Consider the following 16,922-nt stretch of genomic DNA (forward strand, 5'->3'; position numbering starts at 1 on the left):
ATGAGCATGGTCAACATATAGCAATTAATTTCAACTACAGTTTGAGTACTGTAAGAATTGAGGCCTTTGAATTGTGGTGCTGGAGGAGACTCCTGAGAGTCCCTTGGACCGCAGGGCGATCAAACCGGTCCGTCCTAGAGGAAATCAACCCTGACTGCTCTTTAGAAGGCCAGATATTGAAGATGAAACTCAAATACTTTGCCCACCTAATGAGAAGGAAGGACTCCCTGGAGAAGAGCCTAATGCTGGGAACAATAGATGGCAAAAGAAGAAGGGGACAGCAGAGGATGAGGTGGCTAGATGGAGTCACTGAAGCAGTTGGTGTGAGCTTGGGTGGACTTGGGGAGATGGTGGAGGACAGGAAAGCCTGGAGGAATGTTGTCCATGGGGTCACAATGAGTCAGACACGACTTCACGACTAACAACAACAACAGGTTGAGTGTGCTTTAAGTTTGTTTTTTAGTTTACCCTTTCTGATTCTAAATGTATTTACCAGATGTAAGTCACCCATTCCAATTTTTACACATTAATAGGAAGTTAAATTTCTGAATTTACAGTAGCTTGTGGAAGTATTCACCCTCCTTTGGCTTTTCCACATTTTGTGGAAAAATCACTACCATTTCAAAAAGTCAAAGGGGAGTGAATACTTCTGCAAGATACTGCATTACTCATGAATTTGGAACTCCAAGTTTGTATTATTTGTTTTGTCAATTAATTTATTTTTAGTTGAATTTAAAAACATCTTTGGGACCCCCACATCTCTGGAATGCACTTCCTGAGGAGAAAAAAAAATGGTACTCCCTTTATGACTTTTAGGAAGACACTGTTCCTTTTATTTCAGTCAGGTTTGAAAAAAGATACAGCACTATCAATACTATAAATTATTTTCTAATTGATAACACATGATATATTTCTCACTCACCTTGTGGTGCTATGTGAAGGGCATCTTTCAACTTCCTTTCTGGAACAAACTTCCACTGGAAAACAGAATGGTCTGCTCCACCAATAGAAATGACCCACTGATAATCATGTGACCATCTGACATTTGTCACATGTGCTGAATGGCCAAGGTATTTTTTAAACTTTGCTCCTGTTTAAAAAAAAAGTTTCATTCTGTTTCAAATTATGTTTCATCATTTTGTTTTACATAGTGGTTTGTATCCAATGGTATCTTGCATAAGTGGAAAGGGATCTATATATGAAAAGGAGCTCCATACGGCTAGGTAATTTTAGACATGGATTTAATGGCCTTATGCTCCCTTGCCTGCTTTAGTTGCCCATGCGTATTCATTTGTGAATCATACACGTAATATTGTCTTTCTCCTCTATACTACCACGCTCCATGCATTACAAACTGCTCATTTTTCATATGCTAAAGAAACAAGAACAAAGCCCCATCTATCTGTTAACCATGATTTTAAAACTAAATAATTACTCTAAGCATATGGAGTTTACCTTTTAAGCTCACATAAATCAAAGCACCATAATCACTGTAGGAAAGAAATGAAATTTGTTTCTGTTGCCCTAATGCAAAACACATTTCCTTGGGAATAAAGATCATTTTGATAAGCAACTGTGTGAGCACCAGAGGCCCTCCCAATTATAGCTTTTTTTTTTTTTTAAGTGGATGCCAGCCAAAGTAGTTTAGACCATAAAATCCAGGTCTAAAATTACATAACTCTATCATGCTGCTCACCTCTTCAGAAACAGAAGCTGGTTTGCCACTGCATTGATTACATGCCACTTTCTGGATGGGTGTGGGGGGGGGGGGGGGGGTGCAGTGGGACCTAGACTTTGGTCCCAAAGTCTAGCTGTAACTGCACCACTGCCAGAAAATCCCAGTTTCTGTCAACTGTAGCCCCCTGCACCCCCATAGAACACAGTTCCAGTACTGGGATAGAAGAGGGATGAAGCACCTACTGCACAATATTTGTTCTAGTATATTGTCAGATACTGGAAGATATCTTATGAATCACTGTAATCAACTTGAATTTTATTGTGCCACTTTGTTAAACCAGAACACCAAGATAACCAAAACAATTAATTATTGTTTGTATCTTAAACCATTTCTAGCTGCTCTTTTCCTGGGAGAAATTGCAATCATATGCAGATCTTGGGCTCTCATTTACTTCCTCCACTTCTCTCCTATAGATTGTTAAACAACCTTCAAAATAGATTATCCTCCCATGATAGCGTATAATAGCCAGTAAAACATAACAATCAGCTCATACAAAACAAAATTAAAATATCAAAACTTAATATCAGGGCAAAACCACAACAGTACATAAATAGGTGAGATAAAATCATCAGATAAAAATAACTGCAGCAAATAAAAATAACATGAAAATAATGGCAGCAGCTAAAACAGTCTTAGCATCCCAAGTATTCAAAACCTGGCTAAAATAAAAGGAACACAGCCTGTCTAAAAGTCAAAAAGGGAGGGCGTTTTTTTCTTCCTGGGGAGCACATTCCAAAGTTGTGGGGTCACTACACAAAGGGTCTGCCTATGATACTCCTGAGCTATAGCAGCTCTTGCCGATGGTCCAGAGATCCAGACTTCAGAGACAGCCTGGCAGTAGGGGTCGGGAATCTCTAGGGTAAAGGGTCACCATGTCTCCTTAAAGTGTACTAGAGATGGTTCCCCTGCCCTTTGCTGCTGCAAATATTAGACAGTGTTACAATGGAAAAAAAGCTGTGGTTCTATTTCAAAACAAATCATGCGGGGAGCATGCACCTTGTTTGAAAGACAAACTGTATCCCTGGAAGCTTCTGGGAGTATGCTTCTGTTCAGAAGCAAAAAATACACTTTGCCAACAACACCACTAATTCTGGAAGGGAGCAGTGGGGACTGAAGAAAAGACTAGGTTCCTTACCTTCCAGAATAAAATGGATTACAGAGCCAAGAGCACAAAAAATCTGTGTGCACAGACAATGCCCACACCTTAAATTGGGTTCAGAAACTAATAGGAAGCCAATGTAACTGAGTATAATATGATCAAGATGTCTAACTCCCCTCAGCATTTTCACAGCAATATTTTGTATTAACTGAACTTTCTGAAATATCTTTTAAGAAGAATCCCACGTAAAATGCATTACTGTAATCCATCCTGAACATAACCAACATGTGTCACTTAGAGTGAAATCCACTTTTCTCAGATTAGGCTACAACTGCCAAACTAGCCAAAGCTAGCAAAAAGCACTCCTAGCTACACTACAGAGTGATGAATTCAGAAAAATTCTCAAATTGTATACTTTGTCCTTTAAAGGTTATGAGCTCTATCCATGATCAATTGCCCACCACCATCCAGATCAACTTATTTCCACACCTACTGCACTTATCTGAACTAAGCTTCAATCTGCTTGCCATCATCCATCCCAAAACTTCCCCAAGATACCTAGTCAGGATTTCCACTGCTCCCTTGAGATCACAAGCCTGAAAACATAGGTAGAGCAATGTTCCAATTTGCAATTTGATGCCACCTCAGCTTGAACAAATGAATGATTTTACCCAGCTATTTTGTGTTAAAAAGCACAGAGGACCTTGAGGCAAGAGGAGAACAGATGTCTTCCAGCATCATGTGATATACCTATCCCTCTAGCTGGACCAGAGCCACCGCAACAGTGTTCCACCCAGGAGAGATGATCCAAAAGAAAACTACGATAGATGGTATCCAAAGCTACTGAAAGGTCAAACAGAACCAACAGGGTTACCTTCCCCAGCACAAATTATCCATCAGGCTAACTAAGGTGATCCCCATCCCAAATCCAGGTCAAAAGCTGGGCTGCAATAGATAAAAATAATCAGTGTCCCCCCAAGATTGTCTGGAGTTAACAAGACACCACTTGCTCCAGGAGAAAATTGCTTAAGAATACCAGATTGCAAACTGATTTCAAGTGACATCAGACCTAAATTTAACTTTTCCCAAAAAATTATTGGGGCCACACTGCCCCTTAGTCAGGCATTTACTATAACTGAGACTGAACCTTATTTAATTTCAAAAGCAGAATGGGGAAAGATCCAAAGAACAGGTGGCTGGTCTCATCCCCCCATGTAGTTTGTAAATCTCCAACAGTATCAGACAATGGCACATCATGACACACTAACATGGTTGACTTATCTGCAGAGCTCATGATGTGTACCAGCCACCATTCTGAATGTGCAAGCTGTGGAAGGTGCACTTCACAGATTAGGGATGTAGGTGGCACAGTGGTTTAAACAGCTGAGTTGCTGGGCTTGTCGATTGAAAGGCTGGCAGTTCAAATCCATGCAACAGGGTGACCTCCTATTGCTTAGAACCAGCTCCTGCCAACCTAGCAGTTTGAAAGCATGCAAATACGAGTAGATAAATAGGTACCACTTTGGTGGGAAGGTAACAGCATTCCATGCACCTTGGTGTTTAGTCATGTGGGCCACATGACCATAGAAACTGTCTGCGGACAAATGCTGGTTCCCTCCGCTAAGAAACAGAGATGAGCACTGCCCCCTAGAGTTGGCAACAACTGGACTTAATGTCAGGGAAAACCTTTACCCTTATCTTTATATCACAACTTGTTGTGCTATGCAGACTTGGCAAGTGTCAGTTTTTGGCATGGCTAACAAACTGCCTACAATCCTGAAACAACCTATGGCATGGGTCCTCAAACTAAGGCTCGGGGGCCGGATCCGGCCCACCATGCCCATTTATCCGGACCGTCATGCCCATTCGAACCCACCGCACGGGCCCACGTCCACATGCATACCTGCTGCTGCCCACCTCACCCCGTGGGTGGTTTGCTCGCTTGGAGAAAACGATTTCCAAGTGAGCAAGCTGCTGCCTCGTGCGCCCACCTCACGGCATGTACCCACCCCCGCCTCACCTCGCCTCGCCTCACTGCGTGCCCTGCCCCTGCCGCCCCTGCACTGGCCCCCACGCCCTGCCAGCACCACCTTTCTGGCCCACGCCCAGCACCGGCAGCTGTCAACTGGACCCCTGGTAAAAAAAGTTTGAGGACCCCTGACCTGTGGCTTGTTGTGACATATGAACCAGGTCAATGTGTAGGCTTCATCTAGCTCTGATCTTGTCATTGCCATTTCATTATCCTATGCCATGGAGCACAGATAACTCTACAGCTCAGTCATGACTTCTGTGAATGATCCTGTCTACAGCCCAAGCCTTAACTTCATTCCAGGAATCAACTAAAACCATAGCAGGAGCGCCAAACAAATCTGTACAAAAGTTTCTCAGACACATTTCCAGGGGTGGATCATCAAAACCAGTCTTTCACTACTGTATAGTTTTGAAGCTGCATGCAGTCTCAATCTTATCAGATAAGTCACCTGCTCAAGACAGAGTTTTACTCAGCTTTGCCATTCAGAATGGAAAAAGTAATGCAGTATCTGGACTATGCCATGCTCATTTGAGTAAAAGATCTACCTGAGCCCAGAATCTAATCCCACAACCCCTTATGTCAAAATCATAAACCAGAGTCACAAAATATTAAGTTATTTGGCTGATAGTGAAATTATTTTTACAGTTGACTCTTGCTTAGAAAAGAAGCATTTATATAATTTTGACTTTACCCTGACTTTTAAAAAAGATTCCCAGGGCTTTCTTTTTATAAACTGTAGTGTTATTACTTGCAAAGTACACACTAAAAGTTACCTTTTCTTAGACAAGGATATCGAAATAGTTTTACTATTCCATAGTCATCAGCTGTAACCAGAACTTGGCCCATAAAATTTGCATCTACAGAATTAATATCATTGATTTCTGAATATTTAGGCCATATTCCATTAACTTCGACGCCTGAAACTGAAGTCCATGAAGCCCACTGGACACCTTTTAACTCTTCTTTATTTGCCACTTCTTTTCCACCTAAATATAAAAAATATATTTCACTCCATTTATAAAGACAATTATTATATATTACTTTGACAACTGAGAAATCCATTTCATGAACAAACTTGAACTTGTTACTGAGACTTTAAATAGACTGAGGAAAGACTGCTCTCTATACACATGGCTCACTGAAAAGAGAATATAAACCTAGCCAACAATGTAATGTAAAATGTATTTATTTATTCACTACAATATATACTGCAGAAGAGTCAAAGGCTTCCAGTGGTTCACAATTATTTAAAACATAAATTATAGTATTTTTATTTATTTATTTAATTTCTAACCTGTCCCATTAGTCATATGGCTCTCTGGACAGGTTACAGAAGTATACAAATCTAAATAGTTAAAGCAGCAGTATAAAATACAAGCGTAAACAGGAGTAAAACCTAGCAGCAGGACAAAGATTTAAAGTACAATACAGAATTTAAAACAGTGTGCATCTAAAGATCTGGGGAAAATAATGTTTCATGTGGTCTGGAAAAAGTACAATGTAGGCCGAGTGAGCTTCATTGGGAAGTTCATTCCACTGTCAGGGTACCACAACAGAAAAGGCCCTCTTCTTCCAACTGACTTCTCTTGGCAGGAGCTCCCTCAGGACTGCTGGAGATTGTCTTAGGGTCAGGGCAGGTATATATGGGAGGAAACGATCCATCAGGTAGTGTAGCCCAAAGCTGTTTAAAGCTTTGAATGTTCATAGCAGCATTTTGAATTGGGACTGGACAAAGACTGGCAGACAGTGTAAATGGTAAAGTACTGGGCTATTATGATCATGCTGGCCACTCCCCATTAACAATGTTGTTAACCTGTTTTGGACCAGTTAAAGTTTCCAGAATTTTCATAGACAGGACCACATATAATGTATTATGGTAATCCAACTCAGAGGTTACCAGAGCAGGGATAACTTGAGCTAGGTTATCCTTGTCCAGACAAGGATGTAGTTGGTATATCAGTCTAAGGTGATAAAAAGTAGTGTGTACCTATTACTCAAGCGACAGTGCTGGACCCAACTGCACCACTGTAACTATGAATCTGATCCTTTGGGAGAGCACAAATTCTTCAAGAACTAGTTTAATGTTACTCATCCAAGTAGGCCAACCATCCACTAATAGTATATCCATCTTGTCTGGATTGAGTCTCAGTATATTGGCCCTCAACCAGTCCATTACTGTGCTCATACATTGATTTAGAACAGCTATTGCCTGACCTGAATATGGTCAAAAGGAGAGACAGAACTCAGTGTCATCTGCACAGTTGATGACAACTCAGCCCACGCTTTCAGATAACCTCCTCCAGCATTTCTTATGCATATTAAACATCATGGAGAATAAAACTGACCCCTGAAAAAGGCCACAGCATAACAGCCAAGGCAAAGAGCAGTAATCCCCCAGCACCACTTTCAGAATCAATGGTCCAAGCAGGAGTGAAACCACTGGTACAGGACCTCTAGCTCCCAAACCAGCCTATCGAGAAGGATGCTATGGTCAATGTTATCAAAACCAATTCAGAGGTCCAAGAGAATCAACAGGGTTGTACACGCCTTTTCCTTCTTCTAGTGAAGGTCATCTAACAAGGTAACCAAGGCAGTTGGTTTCTATTCCAAAACCAGGTCTAAATTTTGAATGAAATGGATCTAGATAAACCATTTCATCCAAGAGTGCTTGAGGTTGGCTGGTAACCACCTGCTCAAACACCTTGCCCAGAAAGGAAATATTAGCTACTTGTATAATTATCATAATCAGGGTTCAGATGAGACTTTTTTTTTAGAAGTGCCCTAATTACCTTAAAGAAATGGTAGCACTTTCTTGCAAGAAAGAGCAGGACCAGTACCACTCCCTCTCTCAAAGAGACATATATGACCTCCTGGACCGAGGCTGATATCCCACCCACATTTGGAAATAATAAGCCATTACGAGCAAAGGACAAGAACACAGGAGGTCAGCCAGACTTGCTCAAGCACTTTGTCCACATCCTCAGACCTCAAAAACTGAAATTTATCCCATAAAACTGGACCAGACAATGCTCTGGACAGCAGTAATAATGGTACTGCATTAATTGATCTACTGGAGAAAGAAAAGCATTAATAAATATCATGACTCTAACTACATAATACTATACCTGTCAAGCCAGACTATGCATGTCTGTTTTCTTGTAGCTTATTCCTAGGAAAATGGATACAGGATTGCAACCTAATAAGTCACAGTAATTTGCCCAGCACCAGCCAATAAGGCTATTATTGGAAGCTGTCGTTATCCAAATTAGAAACATTTATAGGATGCAAATATAGTACTTACTTATAAACCATATTCTTGGAAGTTGAGAACAGATTAAATTGCTTTGTTACAATATCTGTTGTATTGTCCCATAAGATTTACAATTTAACTGAGTAACTTATCACTTCAAGTAGCCTCAAAAAAGAGCAAATCTGATCATCCAAGCCAATTAAAAACAGCTTGGAGTGGGCTATAATTACTACAGATACTACACCAAAAATGTGTTATCCTAGTACTAGGCATCCTAAGCACAGAGCTCAGCTCCTATTCTCATGTAGCACTATAACACTAGCAAAATATCTCACCAGGCATCCTGTAGAAAAGCCTTTTTCCACTACCATCGTTGGTCTGCAAATATTTACTGTCCAATGACCAGTCCATATGAGTTATGAAACTTGCAGATCCAACACATTCCCCAACCTTTTTATACCGTTGAACAACACCATAAATATCTACAGAGCTGTCATTGGAGCCAACTGCAAGGAAATTTCCATCTGGTGAATATTTTAATTCATGGATAGCTTCTTTCCTGTCTTTAATATGAACAACCTCAGTCATATCTCTGTAACACAGAAAAGAAAAAAAAACAACAGGTGCATAAAATGAAATTGATAAACATAATTTCACTGTGTGTCACTAATCAGTTTTATCCCATTCTCTACACCCATACACATCAAAGTTTACCCCCCTCAGGTGAAGGAATATACTGTAAAAATTTGCAGTGGAATATCTAGTTTAAAGTTGAGGTATCCACATATTATACGGGTGCTAACTGACGTGTAGATACACATATATCTGAGAGGATTAAATTAAAGCTGGGAGACTATGTACTTGCAGGAAAAATATATTACTCCAAAACAGTGGACACTGGCACAAAATCAGGTGCTTATAGAAATGTCATCCCTATGATCCACAGGAGCACATATAACAAATGCCTTGCAAATCAATCCAAATAACTGATAGCAGAACAACATTTTGCTATTCATTGTGAAAATCAACTTAAAGGAAAAGGTTTTTTTTTTAATGTGTTTCCAGTATGTAACCAACCTAACTCGAAGTACAGTAAAAGAACCATCTTTCATTCCAAGTGCAAGGTGAATTCCATCAGTGCTTACAGCTGCACAACGAATTGGTTCTTCCATATTGCACCTTGCAATCAATGCATGGTCTATAAGGCTCCATATTCTGCAAGAAAAGTATCCATTATTTATTTGAATAGTTATTAAAGAATTCAATATTATTACCTGTACATCATAACAATTATAATACATGTTCAACTCTTTATAATATATCCTGAAGGAAGCATGCAACTTATCTTCATTTGTTCCCAATGTCCCACATGGGACTGATACCTATGATCAATTCAAATGCTTTGGAGACATCTCTAAAGTACAATCCTGTGCATGTTTAGACAGAAAAAAAATCGTACACCTTTCAGCATATCCCAGAAAGCATGGCTAACTTGGGAATTTTGTGTAGTTTTCTTCTGTCTTAACATGAATAGGATTATACTGCACACCCCAGTATGGCAAAATGACGATCTAATTGTTTTGTCAGTCTGTAGATCAATTATCAAGCACATACACACACCAGTCACTTCACCACACATACTGAAAATAAATCTGGCCATATCATACAGCAATTAGAAAATGATCGCATTCATTGTTAGGGAAGCCGTGTAATGCATCCAGGTTGTGCACTCCTAAAGGTGACCTAACATGAAATGGCTGTGTTTCTTGCGTAAAGGTAACTTGATAAGAATTGCATATGGGCAGGACAGTCTGAATAGATGAGGGGAAATCATAAACCTTTACTGATTCAGTCCTCAAAGAATGTGCAAAATATAAACATTGGTATAAATTTATGACCACCATCTTCTGGAATACTTATCAGCAGAAAAAAATGTTCTCAGATAAGATGCCACTTTAAAGTAGGCAAATTATTCCATCTAAGAGATAAAACAGGATCATGCTCTTCTGCCCCCTCAACATTAAATTATGTATTTTTTTATGACAATCACATAGCATGAAAACACAGGATCACTAACACTAACTACTTTTTGTGCTGTAGAAAAAAATAGAATTAACACACTAGTGAAAAATATATAAATTTTATTCCATCCTATAAATAAAGTAGACTGTAATATAATTCAAACTATTCCCGGTTTGGGACCGGGATACCTGAAGGAACGTCTCGTTCCTTATACACCCTCACGCTCCCTAAGATCTGCGGGAGAGGCCCTGCTCTGAGAACCCGCCCTGAATGAGGTAAAAAGGATTATCTACTCAGAGTAGTGCCTTCTCTGTGGTGGCGCCCAGATTGTGATTGTGGAATGCATTCCCTGGAGAGGTTTGCCTGGCGCTGAGCTTATATTCTTTTCGATGCCAGGTCAAAACCTTTTTATTCAATTGTTATTTTAGAAATTAGTATTCTAATGTTTCACCAGTCGCTTTTGATTTAATTTTTATTGGTTACATGTTATTTATTATATTTGTATGTATTGTTTTATTGTATTTTGATTTTAATGACTGTAAGTCATCCTGAGATGCTATGCATAAAGGACGACATATACAAGTTTTAACTAAATAAATATTCCAAGCTGTATACCATGCTGCAAGAACAGAGCAGCATTGAATAAATTTAGTGATGTTGCTTACCTCTAACTGATGTTCAAGTGGTTATCTGTGGATTTACACATATGGGCTCTGCACCTGCACTGTTCGTACATTTGGGAAAATTTTCCCAGCTAAGCTCAGTATTTTTGGCAGAAGCATTACTCCCTCCCCACTAGCATAAATAGGCTAGTTCATTTTCCTAGTTCAAATGGAGACCAATTATTTAGCCTCAGAACAAGGAATTGGGCCAGTCCATTTGAAATAGCATGGAATTGTGAGGGTAAGGAAAAGATCTATCCTGGATTCCTAGGTAAGTCACCAACACCAACGTGGGGCCAGTGGGTGAGTTGTGTGAATACAGAGAGGATCACTCAAAGAATGTCCGTTACAGGTAAGCAACCTTACTTTCTTCTTCATGGTCTCTGTGCATATGGGCAATTAGCAAGCTTACCAAGTATGGTGGTGGGAGGTGTAATCATTGGAGAATGGCATAAATTACCTCATCAAAGGAGCAGTCCTGTCTTGCATGAACATCAAGCCAGTAATGTTTAACTAACATTGCTGGTGTTGAACAGCAGCAGTCAAAGTGCATAGATACATGGAATACGCCTCTTTTAAGTCTACTGTTGTGAACCAGTCTCTTGGCGAAACAGTAGAAGAATGTTTTGTAGAAAGACTTTTGGGGCTTCTTACTGGGGATAAAATAGTTGATATCCTGTATGTCTAGGACTAGGTGGAGGCTATCTTTCTTTGGGATGGTAAAATATTTGAATAGAGACCATAATGTAGATCAGATGGGCAGATAAGACAGATTACTCCTTTTGACAGTATGGTATTAGCTTCCTCAGTCAAAGCTGAGGATGAAAGTGTGGTGTGAATAGTCTCAAGCGGTGGTAAGGTGTCAGATTTGAAGCAATATCGATCTTGCATAATGCGTAAAACCCACTGATCCAATCTTATGACTTCCCATTTGGGAGAACAGTTTTTAATGTGGTCTTCAAAACATATTGTTGTTGAGGGTGATGAATTGGTCCACACTAAGAGTCAATGGAACCTTTTCTCAGAATCCAGCATTTTCTTGGCAGACTGTTAGAAGTGTGGTGCTATTTGGCCACATTAACAGGCCAACTGTTGTTGCTCTAGGTGCATATGGTTGTTGAATTGGCCCCTGCTCTGATAGGTTAGTAGGGAGCCAATGGGCCACATGGCCACTTATGTGGTCTAGGTGGTTGTAATGATCCAAGGCCCATTCATCTGGCTGTTTCTCACGCTTTCTGGATGGCATCAAATTTTTCATTGGTTCTCATATTAAAGAGCCCTTCCTCAACAAAGGGCATGTCTTTAATGCAGGACAGTGCTTCTTGGGATGGGCTCAGTAATCAAAGCCAAGCATGCTTCTGGATTGCCACCATACTGACAAATGCCCTGGAGTCACAGTTAACATGGTGAGAAGTGGTGTTAATCTGTTGTATGGACAACTGAAGTGCCTCCACTTGGAATACCCTAGTGAGCTCTCAATGCTGTTCAGGGAGAAACTCAGCTAGAGCACACCGTTTTTGCCAGAGAAATACCTGGTCACCTCAAAGTTCGAATGCACAGACTCAGGCCCATCATTATATAGACCCTCCTCACCACTACATTCAGGCAACATCCCTCTCAAACTGCTGGTGTGGAGTGCTTGTGTGGTGACCATCCCAGTGACTGTGTCTGGTCCCGGATGGTGTAAAAGGAATAGGATGTTCCGTTCCTGAACCCAGAACAGGCTCTCCAAGCAATAAGATGTTTGGTGTGGCTGAGTCAGGGTCTGTGAAGGCTCCTTCATGGCCTGTAGGAGGATTGGTACAGTATAGCCACTGGCACAGAGTCCTCTTTCCAGACAATGTTGAAGACCAGATCTAGTGTTGGTTTGGTCAGCTGTTTGCAGACCAAGAGACATGACCATCCAGAAGACTGGTTCAGGGAACCTTCCTTGGTCTTTGGAGGGGGATCCTGGGCCTTGCACCAAAATGATGGCTTCTGGGGGAGTCAAGACTGGGTCACTGTAGGTTGCTGGCATGTCGGAATTGGAGGTATAGTCAGCCAGATCAAATGAAGAAGAGCAGCTGGATTGTGAAGATTGTAAGCAGAGCTGCAGGTGTGGTTTCCTGGCAGCATTGGGCTGGTGAGGGTTTGGTAAAGCCTGGCAAACGAGTCAGTGACATCGGTGTCCACAGTTCTTGTGCATGGGAACCAACTGATGGTCATGGTTAACAATATGGTCCCAATGGTCCCTGTTCCCAGGGGTACCCTGTATTGTAGAGTTCTGAGAATGGAGGTGGTGGTAGCCCCTAGTTCGCTTCTCAGTCTCATTGATAAGGGCCTGAGGCATTCCATCAGCTGACAGGTGGAAATTGGCGATGGTGCCAACTAGATGGTCTCATAATGGGTAAGAGTCTTCGGGGAAGTCAGTGGTTTTCTTTCATCCCAACATGGTGTGTCAACTGATTGGGCTGGAGATGCAATCCAGCTGGTTGGAGAATGGGGTGGTGTATCCTGTATCTCTCCTTTGGAGAAATCTGAAACTGTTGCCAATTGCAGCACCCTGAATCACCCCAAAAATAGTTTGCCAGAGGGAGGCCACATAGGAAAAAACCACAGGCATATTGAATTTCCTGTCTCAGAAGGGAGGGGGATAAGAACAAAATGAACTTTGTGCAACTCACAGCTAACAAGCTAGCCTGATCTCGAACACAGTAAAGGGACAGTAGAAACTGGGTATAGCTGCCATGAAAGTTGCAAATGTGCAGGGAGAAAGAACATGGGAAGCCTGTGTCAATCTCAAGCAGATAAAAAATAGACATGGGAAATGTCCAGTCCTTGACAGAAGAAAGGACTCTTTGAAACTAACAGCAGTGGGGGTGTGGCTACATTGATATATTGATGTATTAGGTGATCTAATTGCTTACCTAGGGTATAAAATGCATGTACCGGGGTGCAACTTCGGAGACACTGCTTTGGGCTGTGTATCCCTTCGTCTCCCTTTATTCTATAGTGCACTAGAATAAAGCTTGTTTGACTCTAAGTCTCGTCTCAGGCTCCTTTTGACTCTAGGTCTGAGGTCCACCCGGGCTTGCCCTAGCTGCTGACTGGCTGAGTTTGGTAACAGTACTGTGGTTGGTTTAGAGTGCCCATCTGAATCTCTTGGTGGGACCAAAGTAGGAATGGACACAACCGTAGGAATGAGGAAGCACTCTAAACAATAGGTTGTGGAGTCCGCATAGGAATGGTAGCTGGGGCCACTGGCAAGAAAGGCTTATGGGCATGCTCTGTTGTGGTTGGAGAGTGGTTCCTGGCCCATTTCACAGGCTTTCCTTTGCCTTTTGGTATAGTTTTTTTCAGCTCCTCTGCCATTTTATGAGGCCCTTTCTCCCTCTTTTTGAGCCTCTTACCATCCAGTGTGCATTTTGATTTTTCAGGCACTGATTGCTGGGGCTCTGGCAGTTACCAACAGAGCATGAAGCCTGGACTCTGTGCAGGATGTGTAAGGGTATTCCTATAGATCTCCAGTTACGGTTTTCACTGCCACGAGAGCCCGGGTCAACATTCCATTTTCACAGAATCATAGAATAATAGAGTTGGAAGAGTCATAAAGGCTATTGGGTCCAATCCCCAGCAGTTGCAGGACCCCAGTTTACTCAGATGGATGTCCTGTTTCTTTCTGAATGTCTCTAGTGTGGAATTGCCCATGACCTCTCTAGGCAACTGGTTCTACTGTCGTATTGCTCTGAGAGTGAGGAAACTTCTCCTGATCTCTAGCCTGAATCTGGGTTGTCACAACTTGAATTGATTATTCTGTGTCCTACACTCTGTTATCAGCAAGAAGAGACCTTGACCTTCCTCTTTGTGACAGCCTTGGAAGTACTGGACCTGTTCAGCCTTGGAGATATAGAGGGATATCATGTCCCCTCTCAGTCTTCTCTTCTCAAGGCTGAACATGCCCAGTTCTCTCAGTGTTTCCAAACTCTGAATAATTTCTGTTGCCCTCCCTCCTCTGGATGCTTTCTATTTTTTCTGCACCTTTCTTAACTCTTAGTGCCCAGAACTGGATACCATATTCCAGATGAGGTCTGACTAGTGAAGTGTACAGGGGAACTACTACTTTTCATGATTTGGAAGTAATACGTCTGTTAATGCATCCCAAAATAGCATTTGCCCTTTTTGCAACTGCATCACATTGTTAGCTCACATTAAGCTTATTCACAATAACTCCAAGGTCTTTTTCCTTTTTAGTTCTGTTGAACCACATTTCCCATCCTGTATCTATGCATTTGGTTTCTTCTACCTAAGCACAGGACTTGTCCCTATTGAATCTCATTCTGGTACTTTCGGCCCAGTGTTCAAGTTTATCAAGATCCCCGATTCTTCATTCTGTCTCCTAGGCTATTCGATCTTTCTGATTATCTGATTATCTTTCCTTGTATTTCGTCTAAATCATTAATAAAGATGTTGAAGAACACTGAGCCTATGACTGAATCATGTGGCACCCCACCAATTACCTCCATCCAGTTTGAGAAGGTACGAATGATGACCTCTCTTTGTGTCCAATTTAGCAGCCAATATTGGACCCACCTAATAGTTTTTCTATCTAGTCCACTTTTTACTAATTTGCTTATCAGAATGTTGTGGGCCACTATGTCAAAAGCTCTGCTAAAGACTAGGTAGATTATGTCCACAGTGTTCCCTCTGTCCATTTGGGAGGTTACCCGGTAAAAAATTAAATTAAATTAGTATGACAGGATTTATTTTTGGTAAATCCACGGTAGCTCCTATTAAGCACTGTATTTTCTTCAAGATGCTTGAAGACTGATTTTTTAATAATTTACTCCAGAATTTTTCCAGGGGTTGATGTCAGACTAACTGGTCTGTAGTTCCCAGGTTCATCTCTTTTCCCATTTTTGAAGATAAGGACAACATCAGCCCTTCTCCAGTTGTCTGGCATTTCTCCTGTTTTCCAAGATAATAGCCAGTGGTTCTTAGAGTTCCTCCACCAGTTCTTTTATGACTCTGGGGTGGAGTTCATCGATCCTGGATATTTGAACATGTTTATTCCATCTAGGTATCTCTTGATCTGCCTGTTTGGTTCTTCCTGGCTTGCCTGGTGAAAGCCCGGCAATGAGGGCAGGAATCCACTTGGTGCTCTTCACCAAAGCAAAATAGGCACAAAGAGTGTCCATCAGAGGATGCCATTTTGACAGTATAGAGAGTCAAAGCTAGGAAACCTGAGGCACTCAAAATGGTGGTCAAAAGTGAACTGGGGAAAATGGCATAGCCCCCACCTATTTATACTAACAGGAAGGGAACAGGGCTCCCACCAAAAATACTGAGCTTAGCTAGGAAAATCTTACCAAATGCAGGCACTGAGCCCATATGTGGGATGCACAGAAACCATAAAGAATAAATTTATCAAAACATATAAACATGCAGTTCTAGCCCACAGAACTCACATGCTGGAGGGGGTTAGGACTGGGTGGAGCTGTGCTGATGCTGGAGTTGGCAAGTTGTATCTGCCCTAACAAACCCATTCCATCTGCAAGGAGCTCCACAGATAGAAAACTATTACCAGTGCTGTCTCTGCAGGTAGTAGCCGGTAAGTCTCTCAAACAGTGTATTGAGAGTAGGATGCCAGCAGTTTTGGGCCCACTGCAATCAAAGCCCTGAAGATCCTCTGGGAACTATTTTGTCAGCTATGTCAGCTGACAAAATAAAACAGAAAAACATCATTGATCCATCTTTGCCACTTAAGGCTCAGGTGGTCTCAGTGGCTTAGAATGCCATTTTGGCTGGTAGCCCAGCCAAAGGTATAAACCTCCAATGAAGGTATAAACCTCCAGAGAAAAAAATAAGTTTTCTGTGCAGGTTATAGTATCATTACTGACATTCCAGTAATATTTATGACTTTAGCACTCATAGATACAGGCAGATTTTTGCTCTAACTTAATTATCAATACAGACCAGACAAAATATTTAACTTTGAAATGAGTCAAAGGTTTTTTAAATTTAGAAATTCACCCAACCTGCACAACAGAACACTTCTGTTATAATGAATTGTTTCATAAAACATTCCAAAATGCAAAACCCTTTATAACCCCTTTTCCCTAGAACATAATTAATCAAGCCAT

The 16,922-nt window shown here is 41.2% G+C and overlaps 1 protein-coding gene across 3 annotated transcripts in view; it reads right to left on the reverse strand.

Annotated features, from left to right (window-relative positions):
- Nucleotides 1–16,922, reverse strand: part of EML5 (EMAP like 5) — a 153,124-nt gene that overhangs the window by 83,972 nt on the left and 52,230 nt on the right. For all 3 annotated transcript variants that reach the window (XM_044437125.1, XM_044437126.1, XM_044437127.1), the window contains exons 8-11: nt 9,197–9,334; nt 8,455–8,711; nt 5,643–5,855; nt 923–1,090 (exon numbers count right to left, since the gene is read on the reverse strand). In XM_044437125.1, coding sequence (XP_044293060.1) covers nt 923–1,090; nt 5,643–5,855; nt 8,455–8,711; nt 9,197–9,334 — 776 coding nt within the window. The remainder of the gene's footprint in view (nt 1–922; nt 1,091–5,642; nt 5,856–8,454; nt 8,712–9,196; nt 9,335–16,922) is intronic.

The sequence above is a fragment of the Varanus komodoensis genome, unplaced genomic scaffold, assembly GCF_004798865.1.
Source record: "Varanus komodoensis strain SLA01 unplaced genomic scaffold, ASM479886v1 scaffold3, whole genome shotgun sequence".
In the NCBI taxonomy this organism is placed as follows: Eukaryota; Metazoa; Chordata; class Lepidosauria; order Squamata; family Varanidae; genus Varanus; species Varanus komodoensis.